This window comes from Phyllobates terribilis, unplaced genomic scaffold (assembly GCF_046119375.1).
Source record: "Phyllobates terribilis strain yellow unplaced genomic scaffold, ASM4611937v1 Scaffold_10__3_contigs__length_209671492, whole genome shotgun sequence".
NCBI classification, from domain to species: Eukaryota; Metazoa; Chordata; class Amphibia; order Anura; family Dendrobatidae; genus Phyllobates; species Phyllobates terribilis.
The window spans coordinates 118,914,333-118,936,382 of NW_027362770.1; the positions used below are offsets into that span (position 1 = coordinate 118,914,333).

The 22,050-nt window shown below is 41.5% G+C and overlaps 1 protein-coding gene across 11 annotated transcripts in view; it reads left to right on the top strand.

Annotated features, from left to right (window-relative positions):
• The window catches only part of PCDH1 (protocadherin 1), a 204,307-nt gene that overhangs the window by 62,172 nt on the left and 120,085 nt on the right, over nucleotides 1-22,050 (top strand). Inside the window, exon 4 of one of the 11 annotated variants that reach the window (XM_073649750.1) lies at nucleotides 120-1,867. The exons of the other annotated variants lie outside the window; for them this stretch is intronic. Within the exon in view, the coding sequence (XP_073505851.1) occupies nucleotides 120-200 (81 nt within the window). The 3' untranslated portion in view covers nucleotides 201-1,867. Of the gene's footprint in view, nucleotides 1-119; nucleotides 1,868-22,050 lie in introns of those variants that run through there. 11 annotated transcript variants of the gene reach the window in all.

A 22,050-nucleotide genomic window follows, 5' to 3' on the forward strand; every position in this document is an offset into this window, starting at 1 on the left:
ACAGGGACATTAATGTGAAGTGCGTAAGAAGGTGATGGTGATTATAGTGTGTTTTATGACCCAAGTTGCATGATGTGTTACTAACCTTCTATCTCTCGTCCTCTTAATAATCTGCACAGACTTCGGAACATTTAGCCAAGAAAGATATATTTTCGCATCCTAAGTTACTAACTGAAAACACCAAAGAATTGAAATCCTAATGAAGTTTCTCCAGTCTGAAGTGCAAAGTTTTCTCAGCACTAGAAAATGCGAGACTGTCGTAAAACTTTTCAATGAGGGTGATAAAAAGGGCTCTTTGTTGCCTTCCCGGGGTATTATAGGGTTGTTTTTTGGAAGAGTACAATTTAAAATTGTGTCCTACTTAACGTGCCATATAAACCCTCTTACAAGTGCCAAGGTGCCCTAATGTTTAATGGTGTTGCGAATGGGAAAACTTTGTAAGTTTGAAGGCTGGTGCCTTTTCAAGCCAGTAAATATGCTGGATATTATAGCTTTGTTTACTAAAGCCAACTTTTTTATGTATGTTAATAAAAATGAAGGATTATAGTAATGTCTAAAACTGAATATATTTGTTAAGGTGCACACTTTATAAGTGCCAAATTCTGGCTTTTTTTTCCTTTCATAGAAGTACCTTCCAGCACCAACTTGAAATGTATAGATTTAAAATTTTGTTTTAATATTGCAAATTGCTTTATATGTGTTTTGTACAAAACTGAAACCAGAAGAAAGCTAAAGCTTAACTTCTTCCCACAATCCTTAACCGTTTTAATATCGTCCTTCAGGAGCTTTTTTGGCCTTTTTTCTTTATACCTAAAACACCAGTCTTCTCCAGGTCTTTGACTTGATCCGGCACACCCTTTGGTATTGCTATAGAAGTATCAATCAGAGGCGGCCTAGATTTACACCAACCAGAAGGATTCATTTTTAGAAACAAGTGGGTTGTGGTGATTTGGCGAAGTGGTCTCCAACCTGTTTTGAAGCTACAACTCCTGTTGGCCTGTCTCTCTTCATTCCCACATACACACCACTGGCTTGGCCTGCCAAAAATTCATGAGAAAGCCGCTGCCATACAGGTCTGGCAGTGGTTTATCTACTAAAAACAAAAGGGTCTAAAATTGAACATTCCAACTGCCGTGCCTTCATTTTCTTGACACATGTCGGGGTAAGTTGGCCGGAACATAAGATGGTTAGCAGGTTCTGCCTTCTTTAATTTAATGTGTGTGGGGACGATGACATGCGGACAGTGCAAGAAGAGCCTTAGGTTGGAAAACACCAACCTGTAGGACCAGAGGACCTTGAGTTCTGCATATTAGGACCTGAAGGAAGTGCCTTTGTTGGCTAGGGAAATTAGCCCACTTTTTTTTTTTTTTTTTTAAATTATCTAAAAGTTTGATAAGTGAGTGCAGATCGTTATATACTGTCATGGAGGGACAGATAGTACATAGAATGGGACCTTTACTCATTTTATTGTGCCTTTTTACTTGGATGTTTTCCCATAAGCAACAGTACATTTTAATTGACCTTGGAATAAAAATAAGTTTTTAACAATTGTTGCTGAGATAATCTTATAAATGTGCCCCTACTGTGTAATGGCTGTGTCTGACCGTACAGGAACATGGTCTGATCATACCACATCTCCTGGACAAGGGAGGGAGAAAGAGTATACAGACAGGACAGCCGGGATCCCAGCTGATGTGTTACCTCAGAGAATCAGCTGGGATCCTGTGCTGTCCTGTCTGTATACTCTCTTGCTTCCTTTGCCCAGGAGCTGTAGTATGATCACGGCCATTACACAGTACACAGCGGGAGCACATATATAAGATTATCTCTGTACTGGAATATAAATTTATATAATTTTTTTTTTTAACACATCCAATTGTGAAACTTATTTTTATTCCAAGATCTATAAAATGTACTTTGAAGGGAAAAACTTCAGTTTATCAAAATAACTTTTGTGATTTTAAACTCTTAAAGAGAACAGGGTTTTTTTACATTTTGACCGCATGTTATACCTGTTATTACTGTAAGAACAGCCAATAGCTTGAGGCAAGTGTGCACAAAATTCAGCCTTATTCACTGGAATGTATATAAAGGAAGAGAAATGTTTGCACAATAAGTAATACAATCGGCTCCTTACACTTTCTGTAAGCGGCGTCACTTGTGTTTGTATTTATGCTATTAAGAAATAGCGTTGTCTAACCTCAATTTATCTACTTTGTACCCTAAACACTGTGAATATCGTTTGTGAATAAAGTTTTTTTGCTTTTTTTTAACTAGACATTTCAGTGTTTTTTCTTTTGTCTTTCGTGTCTTTTTTTCTTTTTCTTTTTATGTTGTGTTTTTTTTTTTTTTTTAATTCAGTGGAAAGCTTGAATGGCTAGGGCTATTAGATGTGGACTTTGAATATGGAATGGTAACTCCCCAGAGGCTTCGCTGAGTGCCTGGTGAAGCATACACGGCTTTCCTCAGTGTCCAACTGCTGCAATTAAGGACAGGAAAGGGAGGCAGGCACACTTACAAGCATATTAGTGGATATTATAGGTCTTTTCACTTGTAATGGAAGTCATCCTAATGGACAAAATGTTCATTTACAGAATGCATTTTGGTTTCTATAAAAACGGACACTTTTCTTTTATAGGAAGATCAGTTTGCTTTATTGGCAGGTCCAGATTGCTGAGAACAATTACCTTATTCTATACCGAGCAGCAATATTTAAAAAAAAATTATATATATATATATATATATATATATATATATATATATATTTAATATATACACACACACAAATGGTTCTCAAATTGGACAATCCAGCTGCCAATCCTTAATTTTCTTGACCTATGTTGGGGAGAGTTGGCTGGCACATATGATGGTTGGCAGGTTCTGCCTTCTTTTAATGAATATTAGATTAATATATATTCTCAAACCTTTTTACTGAAGCTTACGTATTGATACCCAAACACACTACATTTATTGTTTTTCTTGAGAATATCTAGAGTCTCTAGATCTACAGGTTTAAGGCATTTTTTATAGTTTATTTTTTGGCGTAAGTAGGTCAAGTAGAATACTCTAAAATTAACAAGGGAATTAAGATTATGGATAATCCATGCTGCTGGTAGATCCAGGTCTACACAAGTGGTATTAGCGGGTTTTTTATTTAGTCAACATGTTTTGAAGGTTTTTTTTATTGTCCTGATGAAGTGTAGTAATTCGAAACGCATTGACTAAATTAAAAAGCCTGCAAATACCACTTGTGTAGACCTGGGTTTACTATATCACTTACCAGCAGAGCGGATCAGCCACAGTCTTCCGTTCCTGTGTTTCCTTGGTCTTGACGACCCGTTTGACCTGCCGCATGTGGATTTTTATGCCATAAAAATGTTGTGTATACACAACTAGACCAGGTCAGCATAACTTTTTTTTTAATAGTTTTTACTTTCTCTCGGATAAGACCCTACTGCGCTGTTTTCTGCTCTCTAGTTTTCTAAAATTAACAAAGTATACTCGCCCTACTGATTCCCTGTTGCTCCCCTCTTCAATGTTGCTCTATACTTCCTGTTTGATGCCCATGCTACCGCTGCAGCCAATCACTGGCTGCATTAATGACCTGTTGGTTGCCATGCAATGAGAGATTGGTTGCAGCAGTCACATGTCCAAATGGTCATTACTGGATGTACCAAGACTGATGAAAGCTGATTGAAGGGGCATCTGTATGGTGAGTTTACTTATCTTGAATCCATGTTTTTTTTTTTTTTTTTTTACAAAAAAAAAAAAAAAGTAAAAACCCCCTTTAAACCAATACTCTTGTGCATATGTGATAAATCAGATCACCAGGAACTTGGTGGGCAACACCATTTTTTATAGTTTTGATAGAAAAAAAACTTGACGGCAGAAGCCATTGTTGTACATTCTTACAGAAATGTAAAATCTTCTCCGTTTCACACTATTGTATTTGGCCCATTGCAAAAGGGTGAACTCTGCATTCATGTCCATTATTTATTATGCTTTGCTTATACAGCGCCATCCTATTCCACAGTTCTCTACAGACATTATCGGCACTGTCCCCATTGGGGCTCACCATCTAGATTCCCTATCAGGATGTCTTTGGAGTGTGGGAGAAAACCTGAGAACCTGGAGGAAACCCATACAAACTCCTTGCAGATGTTGTCCTTGGTGGGATTTGTACCCAGGACCCCAGCGCTGCAAAGTATTGTAACTTGTACAGATTCTTCAGCTGACTTGTTTTAGCCAAATATATGAAGGAAAAATGCACCGAGTCTAAATCCATTGTTAGATGGCCACAGACCAAAAATGGAGTCCTGTCGGCCCCTGAAGTTTTTTTGGTAATTTAAGGTAAATGATCAAAAAAGTTACTCTGATCTTTCTAGGCAAATCCCATAGCTTTGATCATCCTTACCATAAAGTTTGGATGTAAAAACTTTAATTTTCAATACATCGGGATAATAATAATGTATACCAGGAAGTGCAACAGAAGAAATTATATTTTAAAACTTTTTTACAGAATTTATTTTTTTTTTTGAATATTCACTTTAGCAACAAAAGATATAAATTTTTGTAATAAAAGCTGTATGATCATTCAGTGTAAGAAAAAAGGTTCCCGAAGGTCTTGATGTCTTGCGGTGATCATGAAGACCAGCCCTTCTCCAACACTTCCTGAAGAGCGCTGTAGTCCGCCCGCAATGGCTGCTTAAAGGGAACGATAAACTTTTAGTAAAAATTGGATCGTAAATGGGAAGAAGACCAGCAACAGCCTCCGAGACCCATTCCAGGGTTTGATTCCAGCGGAGGGAGAAGGCCGCTCCTATGAAAGCCTTTTCCTAATTCCTCCTAATTCCACCGCCAAATACGATCGACAAGTCTTTAGGTTGAATGGCAATTTTAATTTGTCTCATTTGCATAAAACTTGAAGAAAAACAAATAGAGATGGCATGGCACTGTCAAACAATGGCAAAACGCTGTGCTGTATTCTTACCGTCGCTTAAGGCAGTGATAGCGCACAGCCCACTGATTAATATCCCTTGCTGTGACATAAAGCACAGTTGACAGCTTTGTCATAGTTTCTGGGTATGAACATCGCTGGGGACTATCTTTCCCACACCACACTGGAGTGATTCGCTGCCCGAGGCAACCTTGCTTTGCAGATCCTACAGACGGAGGTAATAGCAGGTTCACTCTACTATTTCTTTTTTTTTCTCCTCCCCATGTATGACTTATTTAGCATTTTGCGCATCCTTGACATGGTTGTCAGGATTGAAGTTTTTTTTTTTTTAATTGACTATTCTATAAATCCTCATTTTACAGAATCGGCCACTTTTCTGCTGAAGAAAATGAAAGTCCGTTTTTATATAACTGCCAACTGGGGACTTATATTGCAAATGATTGTCAGTACAATCCAATTTCTTGAACGCCGCTAGGAAATTCGGCACCAAGTTCAAGGAAATACTTTAAAAGCTACTTGAGCAGTTGGTTCCAAAATCTCTCTTGTAATATCAAATGGATCTGGAAGGGAATCTGTCACCAGGTTTTTGCTACCTCATCTGAAAACTGCATAATGTAGGGGCAGAGACCCTGATTCCAGGGATGTATCACATCTGCTGTACCCAGTTAACTATCCAGTTTTTAGATGTAATGTGTTGCAGAGCTCAGAAAGCTAACCCCACCCACAGCAGAGCTCAGAAAGCTAACCCCACCTACTGCAGATCAAAGCTAACCCCCACCCACAGCAGAGCTCAGAAAGCTAACCCCACCTACTGCAGATCAAAGCTAACCCCACCCACAGCAGAGCTCAGAAAGCTAACCCCATCCACATTACAGCTTTCTGTGTACATTGTATATTGACAGTAAGCTGCTAATCAGTGCTGGGGGTGTGGTTGGACCAGGTGGAACATGTGCTGTAGTGATGATCTCCTGCTGATAAAACACTCATTGTGTTGAAACCCCACACTGCCTAGTAAGTGACACATAACTGAAATCGGTGTCTCACCCCTTACCTCCTGCTGTCCTCAGTTTAAGTAGCAAAAACTTGCTGACAGATTTCCTTTTTAAAGGTAACTGGTCACTAGATTCATGCTGCCCGAACCACTAAAACTCTCAATTCAGAGAAAACTTAATGGTTTGTAAAGTCAATCTGGGACTTTAGGGAGAGACTTAACTAGTCTGGCATAGCCTCTGACCAGCTTCTACCCCCTTTCCAGTTGATTGACAGGTCTCTCATTTGTGTACTTGGGGAGAGATCTGTCAATTACCTGGGGCAGATGAAGCTGATTGGGGGCTGAATCAGACTAGTCGTGTCTCTTAGTTTAGTCCTTGCCTTGGTCAAACTCTTCTTTCTTATTCCGGCAATCGTGCGGCCAGGCTCATGTTCATGATTGGGCGGCATTAATCTAGTAACAGGTTCTTTACGTTACTTTCTGATTTTAAGGCTACGAGTTCAGCCCAAGTTGGTTGCCTGTTTTTCACTCGAGGAGTTCTCGTTTTATGTAAAGGCATTTAATCCAGAAGAACCTCTCAAAAATAACCTGATCACATGGTGTGCAGTGATCAACTGTAATGTGCCGCAACACCTGGTGGCAACTGTTTAATTTCCCTGCAGTGCCACTACAGGGCTATTGACACATTACATGGTGACAATTAACATAATTTTGCCGCCCTTGTTACAGCACAGATGTGCCGGCACCACGAATGAGCGAGCCTTTCTAGCTACTCTCATCTATGAAAGTCTTAAACTTAGATTTATTAACTTTGGAATCTTCTAATGGAGCATCGAGTTTCTTAAACCAATCAAACCCTGGAGTTAAACAGACAGAACATGTTCTAACAAACGTCAGAACTGTCAAAGTTCTTTTTTTTTATTTTTTTTTAAAATTGGGGTTAAAGATTTTCAAAGACATTAATATTTGGGGTCCATTTAAAGCATAAGATCAATATTAGATTAGTGTGGTGACGTTTGGCACCCTATATCAGCTTATTGAAGGGACTGTCTTGCGTTGTAGCCCATTGCTGCTTGGGTGAATGTGACTGAGCTGCAGTACCCAGCACCACGACCATAGAACTTGTGGCGCTCTGACTGATACATTAAGGACACGGTGCCTCCACCACTTCAAACCGCCGACCATGGTGCTGTCGAGAGTCAGACCACTACTTGTCTGATATTTATGACCTATAAATATCGTTCCCATAAACTCCTTTAAAATGAATGATCTGATTTGGTTATTATGGGAAGTAGACCTTTTTTAGAAGTGCTATAATTTATAGGAATGTATGAGTGGGGGGAAAGGTAATCTTGAGTTGACTGGTCATGGACAGCTTCCAAATCAGCATAGCCTTTTTTTGTCATACCCAATAATAAATACTTAAGTTGTTCCCTATAAACAGCCAATTAAATCTGAGAACAAGTTGACCATTGATGTCTTTCAATGTAAGAACGTCAAAAACTTAGTCGTGAAGGCAGATTTATTTTTTTCTGATTTCTAGTTCCCGAGAACTTCTAAAGACCTTATTTTATACATAGAAGGAATGTCCTTTTGTAATGAGTTTCAGGAATATTCCAGGTATAGGATATTATTACCTACCTATTCCGGTCAGTTGCTGCACAATCTCTGTTATCTTTGGAAACTTCAGGTTTATATTGCAGCAATGTCTTTCGATGACTCAATCCATCTTCATTCAATAAGTGTTTAATGAACTTGTCATTGCTGCATCAGCGGAAGCAGATTCCACCATGTCCTGGTGATTTATTTCATCCCTTGGAGATGGAGCTACATACGTTTACGTTGCTCTCTGGGGTCGGATGTTAATTTGTGTAGAAGCCTAATGAAAGGGAAGAAGGTACTTGTGCCAGATTTAGTGAGATTGGGTGTTGCAGGACTAATATGGAGAACAGACTTTATCTTATTGACAAAGATTCCTTGGTAGTAATTCCATCAATGTTCCTAAAGATGTTGTGGATAACGAGATTGAAAAGAAGCCTATTGTACTATTGATGTTGTATTGTGAAAGTTTTGATGTGTCTAAACCTTTTGGTTTGGTCTGGTGAGCTCTGTATACTGTAATCTTTTATAGTACAGAATGTTTTCTTTTCACTTTGTCATAACTTTGTGTCCTTCCAGCATCTATCGACATCCGGAGAGATGAAGACTAGCCATAGGCTTGGTTAATTTATGAGGAAAGATATAGGGGATTATGGGGAACAGATACTTGGGGGACTGATAAACCCAACAGAGATTATAGGCTTCTTTCTAAACTCAACCTCTTTTAAAGCAATTTATCACTCCAGGACTGAAAGGTGACTATATATTTGCCGTGGTGTTACCCTTCCTGGTGCCCGATCTACTGATTTTAAATGGCACCAACAGGGTGAGTGTACATGAGAATATAGTCTATTTTCAGTGCCGGGGATTTGGGTTGCTTTAAGGTTCCCCTACACATTACAACAGCGTAAACCAAGCCTGCCAATTTTAGGAGTTTCGGCCAACTATTTCGAGTTTTGCATGTGGGGGCTTATCGACTTTTGTCTAACAGCAGATATTTTGGGAGGAAAAGTAAGAAGGATCAGAAATGAGAACGGTCACAGTTCAAACCTCTTCTCAGTGGAGATCAACCGAACAATTTGGGTGGAATTGCTGCCCATTTGGCAGCTGTTGAAAGTATATAAAATAAGATTCATTAGGTCAGGCTCTTGCATGCTATTTAATAGTATTAAACTGCTTGGCAATGGCCATGTGTCGCTGCGCTGGTTGTCTGTGAACCAGTAGACAAGTGGTCTAACAAAGTTTCTCCTTTTTGGAGAAAGCCAAGCTCGCTTAGAGAGACTTAAGGGCCTTGCAATTCTCTGCCTGGAATTTAAAGCGGAAATCCCATCCCACCGTACTTGCATTCTTCAGTAGACAAGCAATGCTTGGCCATCTTTTTTCCGACCCCCCCAAGCCACCCTCCCCCCCCCCCCCCCCCCAAGTGATCATTTCACCCAAGCCTTTATATTGTCTTAAAGGTGTCGACTGTTGTAGACCATTACATTTTTGCCAGTAGGGTCATCCAACAATAAGTAGTTGGGGTATCCTGCTGCAGGACTCCAGTGATGAACTATGTGCTGGGAACCCATTCCTTTATTCTGCAGTGCCAGTGCCACCACGATTACACAGTGCCCAACGAAATTGTTTGCCTGTCTGTGACATGCATAGACTTGGCTTTGTAGCCACTCTCCACTATGACTATTAGATTGGGGCTCACAAACTGGCGCCATTAACTATCGACTCAAAATATTTTAGCTGCGCATTACAAATGGGTTATCCAAATCGGATGACCCTTGTTAAGTGTTTAAGCATACAATGTTGATGTGTACTATATCCTCTTTAATGAAAAAAAACTTTTAGACAATAACACCAGTCTTGATCTGGAATAAATGAGGGACAAATGCATCATTTTGTTTCACCTGCAAAAGTGTGGACCAAGTAAAAAAAAAAAAAGAGCTATATATCTTTTGTATCAAATTGACCCTGAATATGCCAATAGGCATGCCTTTACCTGACAATTAACAATGTTTGGTCATAGAGTATATAGATTATTTTCCCAGCACTGGAGTAATACATTCTAATTAGTCACTTTTGATTATAATCTCAGTCTCCCTCCATCATCCCATTTCCCACCCTCTTGAAAAGACTAATTGGACTCTTAACGTGTGCGTTTTAATCAATTGTTCCGTACCAGTCTCTCGGCTTGCTACGATCATTAAAGATAAAGGAGCACAGAGGCCTCCGCACCACTGGTTGAACTCCGTGTGTGTAGGCTGAAGGGAACAGCTCCCTCCCAAGTTTTATTTAAAATTAATTAAAATATACTTTAGTTGTCATGTTTGTTTAAAAACTGCATCCATCATCCAAATGGCTGCCGAAAATATTACTGGTACTAATCTATGCGTTTGGAATAACATTTATATGAGTAGGTAGCAATGTATCGAAGAGCTTGTTGCCCGATTTGGTGAAAGCTTTAATTTTTTTTTATCTTAGTCTTCAGTTCTTAACCTTGTCAGTTGTCAATATTTTTTGTGTCCCGTATAAAATATCAAAGAGGTTTTTTTTTTGTTTTATTTTCCTTAGATGACCATATATTCGGTCTACATAAATAAGACTTTTCTTCCAAATCTTATCAAAACATGAACTTGATGAATTTAGGATTAATATGCATTAGACTAATGTCAACCGCGCTTGCCAATAACGATGGGGTTTGGTCAACAATCTAGTGTTTATGGGGGCTCCGGCCATCTGTGTGGAGATGTCAATCGGGCATGTCCGCATTTGAACTGCTGATCTATGTTCTCCAGGAGATAATCCGGTGCCAGACATGCCTATTGGCGGTTTTCTCCTAAAGCGTTGCAGGAGCACTCGGTCATATGAGCGCTCCTGTGTATTGGAGAGACTTCTGTGATGGCTGTCAACCGAACAATTGCCACAGTTCGGCCACCAGACAACTAATTTGTATGTGGGACCTTTACAATTAAGACCGATATAGAGATAACTTGTATTGTTTTTGCCTAGTAGCTTTTGGAGATGGGAAGCCCAGGTAGCTCAGATATAGGTAGGCGCCTATTATGAGATTTGTCACCCATGATATTCGAATCATGGTATTGTTTGTCTCTCGTTTTCTAACCATGCAGTTCTTCTGGAGATTAGTTTTTCAACAGGTTTACCACCTATTACCAAAGCAGATGGTGTCAACCAAGTCTGGACCTTCTCTCACCAAGGGACCAATAGGAGGCACATGGCCTCTGCAGTGTTCATACTGTTGATCTTGGAACTTCATTCCAACCTGTATAAGCTGATCTATACAAATATTTTTGGAATGATCTTTTAAGATAAACTATGAATTAATTTCATATTGCGCCAAGTAGAGAATTCAAAGTGCTACATCTATAGCCACTCGTACACTTTTCTCCCTATTAGAGAGCTGCGGCTTATCTCTTATGTCTTTAAAACAGTTCAGTTAAAGCACTTCAGTCCTCAAGAGCCACCAACAGATCATGTTTTTAGGATTTCCTTAATACTGCACATCTGATGCAATGATTACCTGGACAATAATAAGGAAATACTGAAAATCTGATCTGTTGGTGGCTCTTGAGGACCGGAGTTGGGGAACACTGTTTTAAAGCATAAAAGGATCGGCAGTCCAAAATCCATGATACCGTATCTTTTAATCTCCCAACATAATCTATCGAGACAGTCAGGAGGCCCCGTACACATTAGACTGCCTAATTTGTCGACATCTGTGGGTTTGGCCGACTTTTGTTTAAGCTGTATGGGGGGATGCAATAAGTCTGTATGTATATAGCAGACTTAATTTTAGCATTTAAGATGCCACAGATTGACAGAGACCTAGATTTAACAGCAACTTCTAGTAATCTGTAAAGTTCCTGTAAGTAGCCAAACAAAGAAACACATTTATTATTCAAGGCTCTTAGGAAATAATCTTCTCCATTGAACACCATGTTACTTTTAGATGACTTGGTCACACCGATCACGTTAATCACTCTACCAGTTCTTCAGCTAAATGCAAATGCACTGCTAGGTCGTAAAACCTGTCGGAGCACTTTAAATGGTCCATGTAATCAAAAGAGGTTAAGATGCCACTGATGCGGTTCATGGTTTGAAAAGTGTCCATATGTTTCCACCCTTAATGGCCAGGCAAAATGTGACTTGCTGAAGTTGACCATTTGTGTTCGGTGTTAGTGTGGGTATATAGTATATGTTTTTATTTTTTTTTTTCTCTGGATGGAGGTAGGGTGTGTATGTTAAAATGTATTTTATTTAATGTGGGTGGAGGCATATTTACAAAAGGTTACCTGTGGTTCCACTGCTCAGGGTAGTATGTTTTGAGTGGGTCAGCCATTGCATAGCTAAAAAATTAAGTTGATTTCATACATTATAATATAATAATTTGTGCATATATAAAAGTTCTAAACATGTAACCATGACGTGTAAGGACCAATCCTTTTAGTCATGTTCCTTGAAGACCCTTCATCGATTACAGCTGTGAGTTAGAAGTACTACATTGGGGAAAGTGGTGTGGTTTGGTACCGGATAAGACAATTGCGGTGGAAACTAAATCGAAAGCCATATTTAGTGGCCAGATCTGTAAAGCACCACTCCAGTGTGTTTTGTTTTTCTTTTTAATTAGCCGCTGTCTTTAGCTCTTCCCACCACTGCTCCAGTCCTGATCCACCATCTTATGACCACCACTTCTGACTGACCGGAAGTCAGAGGTAATGGCCATAAACTCTCAATATAAGTCTGAGAACCTCTTACATGGAGCTGTTACTTTGGCTTGTCCAGCAAACACTGGAGCGATCCGGCAGTTGACAAACTGTTGGAGACCGACCGAAGCGGCGTTGAGAACAAAGATGGAAGCTGCTAAGCAGGGAAACCTGCCTGGTAAGACCTCTAGATAGTCCAGTTATGCTTTAAGTACTGCAGATTAGTCTCTAGATTTAATGGTCTGACCCATTGGTTATGGTCTCAATGATTGAGCAGATTGCCATTGCTCTTTAACAATCAATCTAAAAATATTATCAGACTTCCAAGAATCCGTTGTGAAATCAGTCTTTGCGACAGAGGTTACATTACTGGGGATTACTAGGTTAAAGTTTGCTTTTTTTTCTTGAGTAAAAACGCCTTTCATGATGTTGGGCATTTTTCGGTATTACTCAAAGGCCCTCAATGATACGAAGACACCATACCAAAAGAAGCTGACTAACATAAGTGTTGCTCGTTTTTTAAAAGCAGAACCTATTTCCGATTCTATGACAACCCCTTATGTTGTTGCACTGCCTACATTTTTTTTTTTATATAAATATATATTTTTAATTCGTTGAAAAAAAAATTCATAGCTTTATTTCGAGTTGATATATTCTTGATCGGAGGTTGCACTGGCAGGTAGTGTTGCATCTCATTCTTCTGGTCAATTATATGCAACATTCCCTTTCTTCTTCCTCGCCTTTCTTCTGGGACATATAAATAATACCAGTGTATGAGGGGAAAAAAATGCTCAGCCATTCAACATCATAATGGCTTCTAATGCGACAGATCTTTGTTTAATAGACTTCCAGAGCTGCCCCTGTGTCTGGCAAAATGAAGACTTCAAGGTTGCTCACAGAACAGAAGCCACAAAATATGTGTTTGAAGGCCCAGACTATTAACTGGTGACCCTGATTAACCCCAGCAAGACTTAATGGGCCTTACATGAAGAATTTATAGGTTTATGCACCCGTAATGGAATGATCCAACTTCTAATGTTAATCGGAGAGTAGAAGAAATCACTCGGCCATGTAACATGGACGCTGCATATGAGCAATCCTAATATCCTGGACAGTTGTAAGTGTTACGTAGCATTATGGACATTATTAGATTTACAATTGTATAGAAATTGTACATCAAGGCTTCATTATGCTAAAGTCAGAATGGCGTGCTCTGTCTCGTAGGATTTATGTAGCCAGGGGTTTAACCATTTTGTTTTGGGTCTGAATATAAGCCATTCTTCATAAAGTCAGGTACGTTAATGTTAAGAGACAATATCGATTTTTTTTTTCAAAATGGAAGGAGATCAAATTGTAAAAATGTATCTTTAAAAGAAGAATCCCTGATGTCAGGATTGCTTCTATTTTTAGTGGTAGTGGTACAATTACATGACCAAGGTGTGTATAATCATTAAGGCCTAAGACCTTAGGATCTAAAGGTGCCCATACACATTAGATGAACGTTGGCCAATCCCACTGATTTTGGACAGACTGGACCACCATCGTGTGTGTGGGTGACCCAACTCTCCTATGATAGCAGATATCATGGGGAAAGTAGAATTGGAAATTTTACCTTGTTAGATCCTTTTGTTCTCTTGAACATTTGAGCTTTTTCCAGAAATGTCTTCATGTGTATTGGTGGGGGCATTAGTGGTATAACTGGAAGCTTGTTGACACCACTGCAAAATTTCTAATTGCCCTAAACAACGTCTATCCAGCAAAATGGTTGCCTTAAGAGACTTTGTGTATAAACACTTTTTTTTAAATTTTTTTTATTTAAGCGTACCAACCAATAAATGAGCTGCTTAATTCCATATAGTCGCTGTGAAATGTGTTCTGTGGTTACTCCACCATAAAGGGAGTGTCCGCTACTTTCTCTTAAACATATTTTTTTTGGCCTTTTTTCCAGTTTTATTCTCTTCTCTCTTTTCGGGATGCTTTTACTTCTAACCAACCGAAACACATTAGCAGATGCCTAAAGAAGGTCGTAAACCACAGGCAGAGAGAGCAGCATCCTGTCCTCATACTGAGCAATAAACATGCGAACATTAGACCTCTTTAAGGGCTTTTTCTTTTTTTATTCCCCGCTTACCATAACTTCTGCCTGGTAGAGACAAATTACCATAGCCCTCTGCTTTCTCACGCAGGTACAAGTACATTGTAAAAAAAAAACGTGTCCATGATTAACTTGACATTATGTAACCTGTATCCTAGCCGGCAGTGATTCTTGGGATGAATAAATTCTCCCTAACAGGACCCAAACTCGTCACTTAGACTGGTTGCTGCTTGGTTGCACCCATGAGGTGGCCAAAATAGTTCTAATTTACTTGTAGGTTTTCAGTATTGGCTGCAATCCTTTGAAAATTGCTCCAATCTTACACTTTGGTGTGAACCCTTTCTATGGGTTTTGAATAAGGCAGTTCATTAGGCTCTTGTAAACCAACATACTGTGTCTTTGTATTGAACCCCTACTCTACTGCTAAAATTTCCAAAGGCCCCATTTGGATAAGATCTTTATAGTTTACCTATACGGTGTACAGTGTTTCCCACCTCTTAATTTCCTGTTTGGAAAGTCATTGCCAAATGACCTTTGGGAGCCAACTTGGGGCCAGTGCCTTGACCTCTATTTAAAAAATATTATATCAAAACTGTGTGCCTAGGTCCACATGTACTCCTAACAGATACATGAGAACTTAATGCTGCCATTTTGTTTAGAAGCCACCCAACACTTGTCCATTTTTGGCGGCAAAGCTGGAAAAATCACATTCAGTCCATGGACAAATGTGGTACTACTTCTTGGTAAATGTAAAATAAAATCCATCAATTTTTTTTTTTCCATGCATCTGGAAAACTCCTTTTTTTATGAAGACTCTTCTTAGTACAACATATGCATGTCTTAAAGTAGGCTTCACCTTTGTAGAACTGTCCCCTCTGTATGGCTGAATGTTGAATTTCATGGACAAGCAGTTGTGAAGCGGTCCTCCACCCTGGCACGGAAAGGTGACTATATGTGTGTCATGTGTAGTTCTACTACCAGTTGATTTTCGTTTCTCCTTTTGCTTCCCGTTGTCTTCTCCACTGGAAGCTCATTCCTGGTCCTACACCATCCAGGTTGGCATTGGGAGCATGGTGGTAAGTGTAAAAAATCCTTTCCCTGCTTTTCTCATGTTGTTGAGGTTTGGTTCAGACTTGACTGCTTCCAGTGACCTTCGGCAACCATCTTAGTTAACGTAAGACTGGTACATTGGTATTGGTGGAGATGGCGTATGGGGAGGGTACCAGGTAGATCGACCATTCATGACAAATGTACGGTTACTTTTCAATACCAGTGTAGAGGGATGCTTTGTCGTTTGGAGAGCCTATTGTAAATGACTGCTGAGTTATAGCAAAGGAAATAAGACCAGGTAAAAAGAAGACTTGTAGATCAAATATCCAACTTTTTTTCTTCGTTTTTAGTAAATACATAAAACCAAAAAAAACTCTATTGATAGCAGTAGATGACTGCATCAATACTAATTGTATACTGTATAACGAAAAGAATAATGGCCAGCATCTATTAATCCCCACCTTAGCCCAAAGATCATTAACAACATGGGTTTAACTGCAATTTCAATAACATTAATAAAAATCTCCAGTACCATCAAACTTTCTAACGGCCGTACATAAATCATTTAACTTTACATATGAAGATCTTGGGTCTCCTGATAAAAAATAAGTACAAAGATAAAGAAGTCACATTGATGTATGGGTTTCATAAAGACTGTAAATGAGAATGCAACAAGGAGGCAAAAAAAAAGGTTGAAATAACTTCAGTTATCGATTTAGTTAATGTAATATCATTAAACTAACTAGCTGGTTATTACCGGAGGTCGAGGATAATTCTAACATTTTGAGAGCACACTTGTGACTTTAAATGGCATGCTCATGTAATTCCCCTGCGAGATGGGAGACCACCAACTGGCTTGTTAAATGGATTCTTGAAATGATTGAGCCCATGTGCTAGATGTCATATGAAGCGGCTTAACAGAAGGAATTTGTCACTTGCCTTCCCTTTTTCCAGTGTGAAGACGGGAGGTTTAAAGGGATTTTCCACTTTGTCAGACCATCAACTGTTTTTATTCAGTGTGCAGGTAGTAGAAGTGCTAGTGGCATGTTGGATGAAGGGGACTGGTCCTCATGAGTGTAGAGATCCTCGGGAGTAAAGGTGGTGTGCACACTAACATAAAGCCAACTGAATCTGCTGATTTTGGCTGGACTGGCCACCTATAGGTATTAAAATTCAACGTGTACTTTTTTTTTTCCTAAGAGAAGGTAACCCATTGGCAGAAGTGACTGGCAACAACTTTCTCCAATGATCCCTTAAGTTGGCCGTACACATTTGATGGTTGTCCGCCGATTGATGCCTCAGTCAATCGTTCGGCTGACAGCCATCTCTGCTGACTCTCGAATACACAGGAGTGCTTGTTCGGCCAAGTGTTCCCGGGTTCTCTGAGAAGTCCGACTGCTCCAGGAGGACGATGTGATTGGCATTCCAAAATCAGACATAGTCAATAGTGTATCGGTCGCCCAACACCCCCTTATACATTAGACCAGTGTTCCCCCCAACTCCAGTCCTCAAGAGCCACCAACAGATCTTTTTTCAGGATTTCCCTACAGTTGCCCAGTTGATAATTCCATCATCTGTGCAATGTTAAGGAAATCCTGAAAACCTCATCTGTTGGGGGAACACTGCATTAGACTGTCAACCGAACCTGCCGATAATATTAGTCTGGGTATGGGAGCCTTTACTCCCGGTACCAAGGTGACGAAACACAGATTTGTCTAAAGAGAACCTGACAACATGAATCTGACTTTGGTTGCCTTGTGGTTGACATGTACTGTATGTTCTAATCTGAAACTCTGCAGCTTTTCAGATAAAATATACTTCTAAAATCTGATAGACCATGCATCTCGGATGACTAGTCAGAGGCGCGTTCTCAGTGCCCACCTTGCCTAGACTGACAGGTCTCTCTGTGTCTGTAGGGAAAGACCTCTTGTTCTAGAGCAGTGGGACGGGGAGAAGCTGCAGCTGGGGACTTGACTTTTTGGAATAGTCATCGAAGACCCAGTAGTCCTCAGCTGTCTCTTAACAGTAAAAGTGTGTTTTCTATAAAATGTCGCAGGGTTTCAGAGTAAAACGTGCATGGCTACAGTAACAATGTCTGATTCATGCTATCCAAGTTTTGGGAAGCGTGAATCTTCTGGCAGGTTCTCTTCATCATGTATTTCACTTAACTCCCCCCTCCCAATACACATGCGTGCTCAGGTTTCAATGGGTATCTTTGAGAACAAGCCATCGAAAATGTTGAAATTTAAAGGAGCATTCCCATCTCAAAGATCCTATCCCAGTATTTAGTAAGTTTAATAATATCAAATGCCTCCAATTAGAAATGTAGAATAGCTCTTTGATTAGCTATGTCACTTACCCCATGTGCAGGGCATTGTAGTAGCTTAGGTATCCATAGTTACTACCACTCATATAGTGAGTTAGCTGTGAGTGGTCGTAACCATGGACATCTAAGCTACTGCAATGCCCTGCACATGGGGTAAGTGACATAGTGAGTTAGAAGATCTATGCTACATTTCTAATTGCTATTATTATTACACCTACAAAATAATGGATGATGGAGATGGGAAAACCTCTTCAACATTTCCCAATTGTTTTGCTTCTGACATCTTCTGAAAGAACACCACGTCAAACTCTTGACTGATCTCGCCCAAAAAAAAAGATAGTTAACATTGGTTTATTGGGTATGGTCCCTTTTTTTTGTCTTTCAGGCTACACAAAGTAGTTTACATGTTTCATGTTATGAACTTTGATGGAATAGGTAAAAAAAAAAAAAACCCTAGAAATATGTTCCTTGTTTTACGACTTCCTGTAATGGAACAGTTCAGTTTGCTTGGAAAAACAAACAGAATGTTTGGATGTGCTGATAGTGAGCTCAGAATAATGATACGCCAGGTCTCCATGCAAATATCAGGCTCACATGCAAAGCACTCAGGACATATTTACTTTGCATGATACCGTTAACTATATCTTTCCCATATGTGTATCCATAAAATCCATACACAGCCTATTTTCTTTGATATTTTGTTTAAAGGGAATCTGTCAGCACGTTTTTGCTACCTTATCTGACAGCAGAGACCCTTATTCCAATGATATATTACTTAGTTTACTGGATGAAGTCGTTTTGACACAGTTGGCGTTTTTTAGATGTAGCGGAGCTCAAAAGCTAACCCCGCCCACACCACAGCATTCTGTGTACTCTGTATATTGACAGTGAGCTGCTAATCAGTGCTGGGGGTGGAGTTGGACTAGAAGGCAAGAGCATTGTAGTCCTGTCGTGTTAATCTCATTTTATTGAAGCATCAGCACACAGACTAGTAAGTGACACATCCCTGAATTCAGTGTCTCAGCCCCTCCCTCATGATGCTCTCAGATTACATAGCTGACAGATTCTCTTTTAATGTAACTCTTTTAAAGGTGCCCCATTTTCTAACTTTTTTTCTTAATTTCTTCATATGTTTTACATCACCCATTTGGATTAATCATGTTGCTGACCGCTCCTTTGGGGACTGGTTGGGGTCAGATGAAAGGATCCCCTCCTTTGAGACTTCATACACACGGGAGCATTATGGATTTGTATTGTATGAATCGCCTTCTATGGGTTTATAGATTCTGATTGACTCTTTTACCCTCTTTCACCCTATGTCCATCCACAGCTACATGTAACATATACCTACATATCAAAGCTCCGTGGAGGCGAAAAAGTGGCCATACAATGCTACATTCCTCCCATCAGTTGAGTTCATGTCCGAACACAACAAATATCTTAAGTTTCCACATTTTTTATAGGCCATTACTAGTACATTTTGTAAGAGTACTTTGCTTTTTGTGTTGTAATGTATGTACTTTTTCGGATTTCCTTTTGGCTGTCAAAAGTTCAAAGGAACTTCTGACTAAGGTTTCGGTATAAACTTGTAATTAAGTCGAAGAGGTGCTGTTTGGAAACCACAAGAAAGTACTTTTACGGCATGTAATGGCTATTTGCAATCCAGAGACAGACTCGGAAACTGTGGAGATTTCATAAGTGGAAGCAAATGGCTAACAATTGTTGTTCCAGAAGCTTTGACATCTGCAGAAGAAGGGGAAGGCTTTAAAAGAATGAGGTTTTCCAGGTTTATTATTTTCATTTCTTAGTTTTAATAAAGATTTAAATTAGTTTTCTGGCATAAAATTCTAGAATTAAAAGGAAACCGGTCACTTGATGCATGCTCCCCAACCACGGGCAGCATGAATCGGAGCCTGGCTGTATGATTGCATCTAGGTATGTTTTAGCGTTTCAGTGAAAATCTAAAACTATAGGGCAAGACGAGACTGCTCCGGTGCAGCCTCTGACCTGCTTCTTCCCGCGTTAGCCTAGTTAATTGACAGGTCTTTCCCATGAATGTATGTAGGGAGAGACCTGTCAATCACCTGCAGTTGAGCAGGGAGAATCCAGCTGGGGAGGCGCTAGACTAGTCTCATCGTTCACTATAGTCCCTGGCCCAACTCTTAAATCTATACAAAGGGTTATCCTCTCTGGTTCATAGGCTCTTATTCATTCTGCCCATGATTTGGCTGCATGAATTGAGTGATAGATCACTGTTTAGAGGGAACCTATGACCTCTGGACCACCATGAATTTGCGTCATGGCATCCGCTTTATTTATCTATACGCAGTGGTTAAAGGGGTTGTCCACTACTAGGGCAAACCCTTCTCATTGCACATGTTTAGCCTTGTTAAAATAAAACTACTTATACTACTTTTGTGATTATTACTCTATAGCTTAGAGTTTTTATACTCTATACCAGTGGTCCCCAACCTTTTTTGCACCAGGGACCGGCTTGAAGCAAGATCATTTTTCCATGGCCCAGCAAGGAGGGGGTGGGGTGGACGGGGCTTTGGTCATATGGGGGCGGGGTAATGGAGGGATTTGGAGTTTAGTGCATACTTATCATATAGTGTAGACCAGGTCCCCGTCAGGAGCTATGCCAGGAGCCCCACATAATGTGCTGTGCCAGGAGCCGCATCACTGAGGCCCCATCACGCCCTGCAGCAGGACAGGGCAGCTGTCCTGACAGCTGCTGTTCAGCTGCATTTACTTCATCCCAGGGGCGGACACAGACTGTAGTGGGCCCCTGTGCAAGAAATTTTTGGGGGCCCCCCCCTGCCCTACATAAGGCAACAAAGTTATGTAAACATAACCCCCCCCCCATGTGCATCTCTCATCCCCCTCCGTGCATCTCTCATCCCCCTCCGTGCATCTCTCATCCCCCTCCGTGCATCTCTCATCCCCCTCCGTGCATCTCTCATCCCCCTCCGTGCATCTCTCATCCCCCTCCGTGCATCTCTCATCCCCCTCCGTGCATCTCTCATCCCCCTCCGTGCATCTCTCATCCCCCTCCGTGCATCTCTCATCCCCCTCCGTGCATCTCTCATCCCCCTCCGTGCATCTCTCATCCCCCTCCGTGCATCTCTCATCCCCCTCCGTGCATCTCTCATCCCCCTCCGTGCATCTCTCATCCCCCTCCGTGCATCTCTCATCCCCCTCCGTGCATCTCTCATCCCCCTCCGTGCATCTCACCCCCCCGTGCATCTCACCCCCCCGTGCATCTCACCCCGCCGTGCATCTCACCCCGCCGTGCATCTCACCCCGCCGTGCATCTCACCCCCCCGTGCATCTCACCCCCCCGTGCATCTCACCCCCCCGTGCATCTCACCCCCCCGTGCATCTCACCCCCCCGTGCATCTCACCCCCCCGTGCATCTCTCAACCCCCCCGTGCATCTCTCAACCCCCCCCGTGCATCTCTCAACCCCCCCCGTGCATCTCTCAACCCCCCCCGTGCATCTCTCAACCCCCCCGTGCATCTCTCAACCCCCCCCGTGCATCTCTCAACCCCCCCCGTGCATCTCTCAACCCCCCCGTGCATCTCTCAACCCCCCCGTGCATCTCTCAACCCCCCCCGTGCATCTCTCAACCCCCCCCGTGCATCTCTCAACCCCCCCGTGCATCTCTCAACCCCCCCCGTGCATCTCTCAACCCCCCCCGTGCATCTCTCAACCCCCCCCGTGCATCTCTCAACCCCCCCGTGCATCTCTCAACCCCCCCGTGCATCTCTCAACCCCCCCCGTGCATCTCTCATCCCTCCCCTCCCCCCCATGTGCATCTCTCATCTCTCCCCTCCCCCCATGTGCATCTCTCATCTCTCCCCTCCCCCCCATGTGCATCTCTCATCTCTCCCCTCTCCCCCCCATGTGCATCTCTCATCTCTCCCCTCCCCCCCATGTGCATCTCTCATCTCTCCCCTCCCCCCCATGTGCATCTCTCATCTCTCCCCTCCCCCCCCATGTGCATCTCTCATCTCTCCCCTCCCCCCCCATGTGCATCTCTCATCTCTCCCCTCCCCCCCCATGTGCATCTCTCATCTCTCCCCTCCCCCCCCATGTGCATCTCTCATCTCTCCCCTCCCCCCCCATGTGCATCTCTCATCTCTCCCCTCCCCCCACTCCTAGTTAATTGGATTTAAAAAAAAATAAAACTTGTTATACTTACCCCCATGCGATCCCTGCAGAATCCTGGCGCTCGTCCAAATCGCTGACACCAGGTTCTCCTGCCTGCGCCGTCACATGACCGGAAATCAGAGGAATTATGAGATGTCCTGGACC